Raw genomic sequence first — 11,625 nt, 5'->3', positions numbered from 1 at the left:
CGTTTCTGAACCAGCTGATGTTCTGCTGGAAGGGCAGCAGGTCCGAGGTGAAGCTGCACTGCAGGGTGAGGCTGCCCCCCTCTTTTACCCAGGTCGGCTGGAAAGTTGTGTCAAACTGGGCCTGCAGGTCCGAAGCTGCCACTAGAGAGAGAGAGAGTGGAGAACAAAAGCCTCAAATAATGAGTTTACACGCGGTAGCACTTAAACACAATGGAAACTTCATATATGTTTTAGGTGTATTATTATAAGTGTATCTAAAGGAGCATGGAACCCCCTACCTAGGGGTATTGTGTCGCATGCTGGAAACAGCTGATCTACAAGTTCACTATACATCGCAATGTGACACGTTATGAGCTTATAGATCAGCTATATCTGCATGGTACATGACACCAATGTATGGCGGAGGATAAATTAAGCATTACACCTTGCGTGTTATATTATTGTATGCCCTGAATACTGAAAGTAAGCCAAGACACAGCATGAGTGCACTGCAAAAACAATCATTACAGACTCAGACAGTAATCCGTTTTCCATGGAACAGTACTGCTGTGTCCAGGTCTATTTTTTGACAACTACAACAGAGATGAATGTGACAGGTAAACTGGGGGAAAGAGTAAGGGAGGGGAGAAAGAGCAGAGAACAGATGAAGTGACAGGCCAGACTGGCCACAACGTTAGCAGTGATTAGGGATGAGAGCTCATTTCTCTACCGTCTCCACAGCCTCATCACCATGTTAATCCAGACTGAGTCGACTTGACATTCTCTATACCGTGGCACGTACTGTCGTGCCATGGTGACATCAGATCTCATTATTTTTTACACAAGTGACAAGCTTCCTCCGTTTCTCTCACTTGTGGCAGGGAGTGAAAATGAGCAAAGTCAAACAGTCAAACTATAAAAAAAGAAGCTCTTATTATGCCAACTGGCATAACCGTAATGGAAAGAAAGGCTCCACCATCTCCCAGAGCAACACATAGACAATGGACAGCTACGAACACATACTGTAGACCAGGGATGGGCAACTTTGACAATGGAGAGGGCCACTATATTTCCACACTCGCTCCAGAGGGCCACATTGCATATTACTGTCGTAGCAAAAGAATAGCCGATCTACAAGCTCAAAACGTGTTGCAGTGCGACGCGTTTTGAGCTTGTAGATAAGTTATTTTTTTGCTATATTTGAATTGAAATCCTGAATAATCTTTTGCTATTTTTGAATTGGAATCCTGAAAAGTAATTTAAAATGCATTTAGTTATAGTTATGTTAACTTTATGAACTAAATACAAATACATTGGACATAAAAAAGACGATTAAATTTTCATACTAGTCATTTGCTAAAATCAATAATATATCAATGTTCGGAATATTAACCTGCGGGCCGCATTGAGTGATTGTGGGGGCCGCATGTGGCCCCCGGACCGCCAGTTGCCCATGTATGCTGTATAGACAATGTCCCCCCTCACCCACGGGGTAATAGTTTAGCAACCTGCCCATGTATGCTGTATAGACAATGTCCCCCCTCACCCACGGGGTAATAGTTTAGCAACCTGCCCATGTATGCTGTATAGACAATGTCCCCCCTCACCCACGGGGTAATAGTTTAGCAACCGTTAGCAACCGTTAACAAAGGATGGCAAGCTTTCATCACCTCATAGCTGTCAGTGTTATTTTGCATGGCTGTGTTGTTGTTACACAGTTTAAGGTCGGGAAGTTACACGATTGAGCCACCCAGGTGATGGCAATAATACGTGCATCTCAATGGGTGAGACCAGGACAGCATTACCATGTCTCCTGTGAGTCCTGTCCTGCTAACATGCCTATTGGACAAGGACGGGTTGGGGAGGGACTTTATAGTGAAGTGCTAATTGAGGGAACCAAGAGGACGTGACATATCTTCCTGCAGTACAGTTCTTGACAAGACTTTTCTTTTCATGGTTGAATGAACTCTGAAGCGACGCATTGTGGAAGGGAGATGGAAAGGTTTGCTACAAGGCCCTAGCTGTCAAATCCTGCTCCCAGAGACTTAGCCGAGTGGCGGTGTCACGTTTCTTATAATCATCCAATACTCCTTATCAGCTCCTTGCAATCAGAAGAGCGTGCATAGCCTTAATAACCTTCCCCTCTGCTTCTCGATCACTCCCCTTCCATGCTTCCTTACAAGCAATAATGATTTTGATAAATGCACCACAGTTGCACCTTTGTTTGGTGAGTGATGCTGCTACTGCTGGAGATAATGAATTTTCGGCCCCATGAAAACACCAGCATAGCCTATAATACCCATCCACCCATTTCCCCCAGCAAGCAGACCCTGATTGCATTACATGCTGATGAATCTTCATTGAAAATTATTGGCAATTAATTTCTAGATCACGCAGGAAATAAAAACGTCTGGGTTTCCGAGGCTACGCAGAGTGTGGCTGTTGCTTACACAGCATTATATGTGACCAGATTTGACTGAGAGACTGCCATCGCGCAAATTACAGCTTTTCACCAGAGGAGAAAAACGTTTTTTTTTTTGTTTTTTTTTCCAAAATGAGTTAATAGCACAGGCAGACTCTTCACATACTAGAGCATGTCTGAAATAAGTGTCAGAGCTGAAATCGACATGTAAATATGAAATAAATGCCCAAACATGTAGCTAGGTGTAATGTTAGAGACCACAGAAGTGAACCTTTCAAGCCGGTTTTCTCAACTCGCTGTTTTCTGCAAGACATTACTCTATAAGCCATATCTCCAAAACTGGTGGGTCAAACTGAACAACCAATATGTCAATTTGAAGCTATGATTCCCTGCTTTCATATGACATGAAAAAAACGAAAATTCAAAAAAATCCAATGGCAGTCCCTCAGTCAAATGTAGTCACATATGGTAGAGAAGATCGAAAGAATGTGTATAGTTGGAAATGGAAAAGGTGTTGAACTCATAGCTGGAAGATCACAGCAAGGCGAACAGCCACCAATATGAAAACAAAGCAACTGTTTTTAGTGTTAACTAATTTTAATATTTCTTATTATTTCTTTGAATATATTCTCTCAAACCTTACAGACAGACAACAAGGGAAATATTTCCAATGGTTTTCAAAGAAATGGAAAATTGTCCATTGACACCCAGTACTGGGTACAGTGGGTGTACTGTACACACAATATCATTCATGCATGCACACACACACACACACACGCACACACACACACACACACACACACACACACACACACACACACACACACACACACACACACACACACACACACACACACACACACACACACACACACACACACACACACACACACACACTTGGTGGAGGGTGGCTAATCCGGGTCAAAGAGTGGCACGGTTAGTGTGTGATGCTCTCTGGCTTGAAGCAAAGCTGAATGAATTCCTCAGTCTCAGTAGGATGAAATATACATGACTCTCACTTTGGCTCAAGTGGCAAAGATTCGTATCAACTGTGGCTCACAGTCACACAGCCTTACTAAGCGCTTAGTGCATACTAGACCTGGAAAGTGGAAACCCATGGTACACAAAGCTTGCACATGCAGTGACACCCCTCCCTCCTCCTCCATGAGCAAACATCATCATCAACACCATGATTCCTTTCAACTTTCAAGTCTTCAAAATCTTCTGTCTTAGTGCACAGCAGCAGGACTTTGTGTTGTACACCTCTACCTTCAAAGCAACTCTGCCCTCACGGCTTTCACCAGAAGTGAGGAACTTCAAAGGGGTGGCACAGAAAATGAAAGGGGACATTTTTCATTAGGCATCGGTGTGAAACTTACCAGGGATTTGCAAGTGCTCTGATCCAGCCACGGTTCCTTGATATGCTATATGAAGGAGTGGGCCAGATGGGTGAGTGGTGTGGGGGCCAGAGAGTGATAGAGAGAGGAGAAGAAAATGGAAGAGAGAAAATGAAAATGGAAGAGACAAAGAGAGACGACAGATCAATCCTGGTGAAGCTCCGTTTATACAAGTCACATCTAATATTCCCTTTAACCTATTTTTAACCATCGAAGGACAGCCCGTGAAATATGGATCGCAGGGAAAAGCTTCTTGAAGTGCCTCATTAAGGCTCTCAATTTCTAATGTATGTCGTAAGACAGAGCGCTATGTCACTGTTATTTCTGTTGTGCCCGCATGCTTTTTCCAGTAAGCCTGAGTCCCGTTACCAGCTCCAGCTGAGAAAAAAAACACAATGGTTGGTTATAGGAGGTAATCCACGATGCTCAATTTTTCTTTTCTCACATAAATTCATCACTGAGCCAACAGATTCATAATAATCGATTATGTAGAGTAGACACATCTGCTTGGTCTGACTCTGGTCCAAATATCTATATTCTATATCATAATTATACTTTTTTGCAGAACATGGCATTAGGAGGGCCGCCCTATAGTGGTTAGAGCATATGCCTTTCATGCGGAAGGTTGTGGGTTCGAACCCTGCCTGGGGTCGTCAGCAAGGGCATGCGGTCGCAATGGGTTCCTAACGCCAAATCAAATGGGTTCAGATCTGAGGTGCGTCTGAAGCCTTTCCTGGACGGGGTATCCAGACGTAAAAACAAATCCACAGAACATGGCATTAGGAGGAAGAAAAAAAGTGTCATAAATGAATGTGAAACTTCTCCATAAGTGGAAAATAAGAAGGAAAAGATGTTCTGGATGGGATACAAACATTCCTTTTTCTTAAAAGAGTGAACACGTCTGGTAGCAGTGAGAAATAAGGAGGCATTAGTATTCACAGAGGACTGTGGGTCTTGGCGGCTGGTGCAGTAACACATCTATCACAAATCCATGATGAATTTCCACAAGGGCTTTGAGCAGTGATGTAAAGTATAAGTACATGTACTTTTGAAAGATATATATATATATATATATATATATATATATATATATATATATATACTTATATATATGTGTGTGTCCCTTTGCGATGCACTGTGAACTTGTAGGTCTGCTATTTGTAGATCTATTTGTAGATCTACTATTTTAAAGGATCTTTATACATTTTGTACATTTTAAAAACTTCTGAAATGGGACCTTGTGCATAATGAGTACTTTTACTTTTGATACTTTATGTACATTTTGAAGCCAATACTTTTGTACTTTTTACCGAACTTGTACTCGTAACCGACTATTTCTACAATAGGGTATTGAAAAATATCAATACCCTATTGTAGAAATAGTCGGTTAAGTAAACAATGTGAGTACTTTTTCCATCACTGGCTTTCAGAATGTACCGTATCAAACAGCCAGCTACTCACAGTTCACCACCAGTGTTCCAAATGTAGAGGCTTCACCCAGGGGACTCTTGGCAACCACTTTGTACTCGCCAGCATCTTCAGGAGAGCACCTGGGGACAATATAAGACTGTTATGCACCATGTGAAAGGTGATAGTAGGTCAAGATGGGGACTATTAGGAGGAAGCTAAAAGCTATCGACTAAAATTATATTTCACCCTGTTCTTTCTACTATGATGATGTAATCCTTTGTGAATCCACTATGTTGCCATATTTGATGTTAGCATTATAAAAAAGCAATGTATACGCCTAAATGAGTAATATTTATTATTGTTCCTCCTATATACAGGTTTAATGTTTGTCTTTAGTTCAATGTTTGTTTTTTAAACGCCATTGACAATGAAGGGAAATTTACGTCATAATTTGCCTCATTACGTCATATTGTCTCTTTATTGTTAATGGCGTTTAATATTTGTGTCGGCACCGTTTGTTTTACATCACCATTACATCACCTAATCAACATGAGTCAGCCTTTAATATATTAGCTCCCCTCACTTCACACAAGTGTGATTTTATTTCTCAACAATTGAATCCAGACAATTTCTTTCACAAACCTAAGAAAACATATTTTCATTATCTTCTTGATTATTATCTGAAATAACCCTTAAACATCAATAATAATGTTACCATTGTCTGGATGAATAGTCTACTATAACATAATATGAGACGTAGCTTGCCGAGTTAGTTCATTCAGACAACCTCAAGGGGGTTCATGCCATGCTCAAAGGCGCATACTATACTCAAGGGGTTAACATGCTGCATTACTATGTGGGTGTACAAGTGTGTGCAAGTCCCTCACGTCATTTGCCGATGCGGCAGTCAGCTGACCAATTGGGCGGGCTACTTAAGCTCACCAGTCTGCATGCTCTTCCTGCCTTCCTCTGCATATGGTCCCTGGTTGTATGTGATGTTTTTTCCCACCACCACCCCAGCACCACCGGTGGGCTCTGCTATTTATGTTCCCCATGGGGGGTTATTGTATATCTATCTCCCTGCTCTTAATATTTTATGTTATTGCTTAACCATGCCGAGCAGGGAGAAATCCAGCAGAGCCGAACGCCAAGTCAAATATCATATGTTGCACACTCATTACTCATTCTGTAATACATATTGGTAAATCTATTCGTGAGTTGTCTGACTGAACTATACTCACTCAAAAATTGCAGCAGCAGTAGGAATCTATTCTCTAACCAGGCTCAGATGCTAGCATAAAACAGTCAATAGCTTGTTGTTATTGGCACAGTTACGATCCAATATCTTAGTTACTTTAATCAGTCAAGTAAAGTGGTGTACATAACGTGCAATATTACAATTGCCCATGAACTATATTGGCTCCAATTCATCAACACATGACTGCCACTCATGCTCCACTTAAGTCTGATTCATACTTATATACTATAATACTTGATATTGTGGCGTAACAATAGCTAGCCTACTGCTGTAGATAGATATGTATGCTGTTGTACCCTTGACGATTGCTTCTCTTAGACTACACCCTTTTACATTATATTTTATTTATATGCAGCAAATTGTAATGTATAATGCATTCAAGAACAATAATGTATTTATCAATGCCTCTGTTAATGACTTAGTCAAGTGCTTTATACATAGTTTATGAATAATTAGTTATTAAATAATTATAAATAGCTTCATTACTATTAAATACATATTTTGACCAAAGAGCTGAACAAGGTATGTGAGTGTTGATGCTGGCGTGATGTTTAATGCAAATGCTGCTTCTTCTTTCTTAATTTCCCTTTTTTTCAATAGTTACAAGCTAGAATAGATCATCCGGTGTGTTGAATGTATGTAGACTATTTCCTGGGCTGAGTTATTGCATTAAACCCCCAACTCGTGAAGAAGCACACAGTGAGAAGGGGAGAGGTGGCACCTCCTGACTACATGACATGACTGATTCATTTGTCAATGGGACAGAAGCAAGAAATAGCTTATTATACACAACAGGGAGTTAAATGCATGCATTTTTCATCCGACGGCCTCATTTAGTCGTACAAGACTACCGGTATATGCCATTCTCCTCTCCGCCCCCTTTTATAATGCTTTATTTCTTTTTAATGTTTGTTTATTCACGGCAGGGACTACTTGCTAAGCAAGCAAGCTCCTCATAGTCTCCCTGATATCATATTTGGTTGGAAGTACTGCTGTAGCCTATACATTCAGTGGTGGAAGTATGTTTTTTAATTCCAAGTCTGGAATTCAGAATTGAATTGAAAAGTACTAAGAAGTACACATGCATAAAGTGATCGAGCAGATCGAGTGGCAAATTGAGTGGCAAAGAGAGTGACAAAGTTAATTTAATGTTGTTTAAAGTCATTTAATGCAATGAAATAGGACTTTTCTGTTTGGATGTATGGGCTGTCAAGGCCAGAAAGTAGTTGTTTGCCACTCAGTAGACATTCCTGCACGCGCATACCCTCTATTGCACTCAATGTACTTACTGTAAAGTTCCAAAAGTAGAAAAGCTATATATCTGCATGTAATGTATTAAAATCTTTTGAAAATAGCAGATCTACAAGCTCACAAGTGAACAAATGAGCTATACATTTTGACCATTTCAAATGGCCAAAATGTATAGCGCTGAAGTGGGTAATGGATGTTTTATAACTTATTTGAGTAACTAAAGTTTTAAAATAATTATATTGGAGTAAAAGTGTCATATTTGCCTCTGTGATGTAGTGGAGTAGAAGTAAAGTATCTACTACATTTACTCAAGTACGGTACTTAAGTACAGTACTTGAGTAATGTACTAGTGACTTTACACACATACATTCCCTGCCCATCCAGTAGCCTACAGTACATTGACAGTAGTAGAGAGTACAGGACGAAACTTCAAGTTGAACCAACAACCTACCTTCTGATCTCCAGTGAGTTGAGCCCAAACTTCTGCTGCAGACTGTGTGTCCACGGTTGGCTGTATGAGCTCAGAGGCACGCCGTCTTTGTACCTGAGGTGGAAAGAAGAAAGAGTAAATGGAAAACAACCGTGGGCACCAGCTTTCCCCAAAATGTATAAAAAAGCAAGAGACAGGTTATGCTTGGGGGGGTTCCATGCAGTGCTCCTATGCCCAGACATTACTTATGCACATCTTTCATTAATCAACAGTTAATTCGGTTCGGTCTATTACTGCGATGGAGTGGGGCGCGGTGTGTCTTTGATCTCTCATTCCGTTTTGAGTTGCGTATTGTCGAGGGCAACTATCTGGGAGCTCATTGGGCTCGACAGGTCCCATCTGGAACGGTTAAACCCACGAGCCGCAGGTTATCTGCATCTCGGCTTGGGTTCATGAATACAGAACATTATATTCTTTTCATCAGCTAGTCTCTCAGCAGCACTGGCATCACGGTCAGCATTTAGAAACATTGCCTGAGGGAGAACAGTTAATTTCACTTTAATACGCACATCCCCCAACTCCAGGGATCAGAACCGGATGGAAATTTAGCCATAGCCTTAGTTTAAAATTGCTACAATGGTCATGCTTGCAACATTATTCTATACCTCTGCTAATGAGCTATAGCGTATTAATTAATTCAAAAGAACTCTGTTAAATAATAGATGAGCTATGAATCAGTCATGAAACTGTCATAACCTATAACCAAGGTGCATGTAATTAAAATGTCAATCTCTGAAAGTGTTGACAGATAAGAGCAAAGCAAAGCAAAGTTCTTTGTTTACCCAGGGTAAGTGGACTAAGCTCGAGATGCTTGTTTACAGCCACGCCCTGCTCATAGAACATTTCATGGTTGGGGTTCAATGCCTTGCTCAAGGGCACTTCAGCGGTGGTAATTTTAACGTGCCGGTCCGGGGATTCGAACTGGCGACCTTCCGGTATCAAGACCGCTCCGCAAACCGTTCGGCCACCGCTGCCAAAGAGCTGTGTGGTGTTTGTGGTTGTTTCTGTGGCGTACTGGAAAGAGAGGCTAGTTTCTCACCCGTGGTGGAAAAAGTTTTGACATAAAGGGATATTTCACTTTCAAAAAAACTTTTGGTCATTTTATCATCTACTCAGGCTTACTGTATGTGAACACCACAGACAGTTTTTATGTTGCTTGATTCAGTATTTAGATATTTGATATTCATTTTAGCTGCCTATACAAACCCATTATAACTTCTGTTGACTGATAATGTCCTTCTAATATGTGAGGAGGTCTAATATGTGAGTGGTTTATCATTTAATATCATTTCATGTTTTGTGAGCGGTGCTGGAGGAGGTTCTTTTCAAAAAGATATTTAAAAAATAAATTAAAACAGTAAATGAAACTCCACGGCCCTCCTCACGTATTAGAAGGACAATATCAGTCAACAGAAAAAAGGTTGGGTGATTTCGATGAATCTATCATGGTTAAAATGGAGTTCGACGTTATAATGGGTTTGTATAGGAAGGGGGCGGGGCAGCTAAAATTAATATCAAATATCTAAATACTGAATCAAGCAACGAGTAGATGATAAAATGACCAAAAGTTTTTTTTAAAGTGAAATATCCCTTAAGTAAAAGTACCAATACTGCAATAGAACTACTCCGTTACAAGTAAAAGTACTTGCAAAATGTACTTGAGTAAAAGTACAAAAGTATTGTACTGCCTGGGCCGGCGAGCGGTCCAGGCACCTAGGCTGGTAATCCAGCCTGACAGCGTGTTGCGGGTTTGAGTCCCGAGCCAGACGACCTTTGCTGCATGTCTTCCCCCCATCTCTCTCCCCCTTTCCTGTCAAACGGCAAAAAGCCCCCAAAAATATCTTTAAAAAAGTATTGACATCAAAAGTAATCATTGTGCAAGTTTTCGAATGCATTTTTTTTTAAAAAGATCTACAAGCTCAATGTGTTGCATCGCAACGCATTATGAGCTTGTAGATCAGCTATTTTCAAATGGCGGAAATAGGGCTGAAGTGTTTAATGTATGCTTTGAAATAATAATATAAAACTATAAAGTAACTAGTAACTAAAGTTTTCAAATAAACATAGTGGCGTAAAAGTATAACATTTGGATCCGAGATATGGTGGAGTAAAAGTAAAATGATTGAAAATTGAAAATACTAACTCAAGTAAAGTACAAACACCTCAAAACTTGAGTTAATGTAGCCTACTTAGTTACTCTCCACCACTGGTTCTCACCAGGTGACCTCTGGGGTTGGGCAGCCCTGGACGGTGCAGCAGAGTTTGACCGCCATGCCCTCCCAGACGGCGTGTGCCCGCAGTGGGATGGTGAAGTCTGGGGCCTTCCGACTCAGGTCCTCTAAGTACTTGAGGTGGACAGTGGCCTTCCTCTCCGCCTGCAACACGGACAAGCCCATGAGTGACACAGCTCAGCCCGTTAAGACCTGATCCAGGCCCATTCTTCCAATGCCTTCTAAATCGGTATAGTTCTCACAACTTTCAAGATTTTTCAAAAATGTTCAAAAATAATAGCAGACGTACAATCTCGCAGCGCGGCACCAAGTGACACGCTGTGAGCTTCGTGCATAGCTATATGTAAAAAATCTAAAATTACACTGACATTTGCACACAAAATAAACCACATAATACTAAAAGAACAGAACATTGTTCTAGTGAGATGAAGAAACCCAAAAGTCACGAATGCATCCTTACCTGTTTTCTCAGGGCCAGGTGATCAACACGGGTGCGAATGACATGCTGATTCCTGATGACTTCTATCTCCACCTTCTCACATTCATTCCCAAACATGGTCCACTTGTCCCTGTAGTATTCATGATCAGCCGCCATGGTGTCTTTCAGCACATCCCTAGAGCAAAACAACCAGATTGCACCGTATCAGTTTCCATCTATCTATTACTAGAATTTCGCGGGCCTTCGGCCCGCTCATCCCAGAGTTGCGTTGCCCCGCGTTGCGATACAGAAGTCCACAGATACAGAAGTCCACAGTGACACGCGTTTTATGCAGCTGTTTTGTGTTGCAGCGCGTGCGCGCGCGCGCGTGTAGTGTTGTTGTTCTTTTCCATATATGCGCCTCGGTTCGTCCCGTTTGTTCCACGCCAGGTGTCGATGCAGTCGTTTGCGCAATTTGCGTGTTTGCATTATTTTAAGTGTGTAGGCATACCATATTCTGAATGAGCAAAAAGAGGACACATGCGCGCGTGCATGTGGATGTGGACATGCGCGTGCACGTCGTGCATGTGCATGTGTCGTGCGTGGGCGGTTCTGTTAAATTCAGATGTCAAAATAATCTGTAGCCTAACATTAAATTGAGCAAATATGCTCTATATTAGTTATGTATTTTTTTAAAGCAGTGGCTCTCAAAGGTGTGATCCAGGGACCCTCATGGTTCCTTGAGGGGGTTCCAAATGGACCCATTATA

The 11,625-nt window shown here is 41.3% G+C and overlaps 1 protein-coding gene across 2 annotated transcripts in view; it reads right to left on the bottom strand.

Annotated features, from left to right (window-relative positions):
* The window catches only part of myom3 (myomesin 3), a 70,183-nt gene that overhangs the window by 41,137 nt on the left and 17,421 nt on the right, over positions 1-11,625 (bottom strand). For both annotated transcript variants that reach the window (XM_079503432.1, XM_079503431.1), the window contains exons 4-9: positions 10,899-11,052; positions 10,425-10,582; positions 8,169-8,261; positions 5,260-5,348; positions 3,781-3,825; positions 1-141 (exon numbers count right to left, since the gene is read on the bottom strand). In XM_079503432.1, the coding sequence (XP_079359558.1) occupies positions 1-141; positions 3,781-3,825; positions 5,260-5,348; positions 8,169-8,261; positions 10,425-10,582; positions 10,899-11,052 (680 nt within the window). The remainder of the gene's footprint in view (positions 142-3,780; positions 3,826-5,259; positions 5,349-8,168; positions 8,262-10,424; positions 10,583-10,898; positions 11,053-11,625) is intronic.

This window comes from Electrona antarctica (assembly GCF_951216825.1).
Source record: "Electrona antarctica genome assembly, chromosome: 6".
Classification (NCBI taxonomy): domain Eukaryota; kingdom Metazoa; phylum Chordata; class Actinopteri; order Myctophiformes; family Myctophidae; genus Electrona; species Electrona antarctica.
This window is presented reverse-complemented; position numbering and strand designations above follow the sequence as displayed.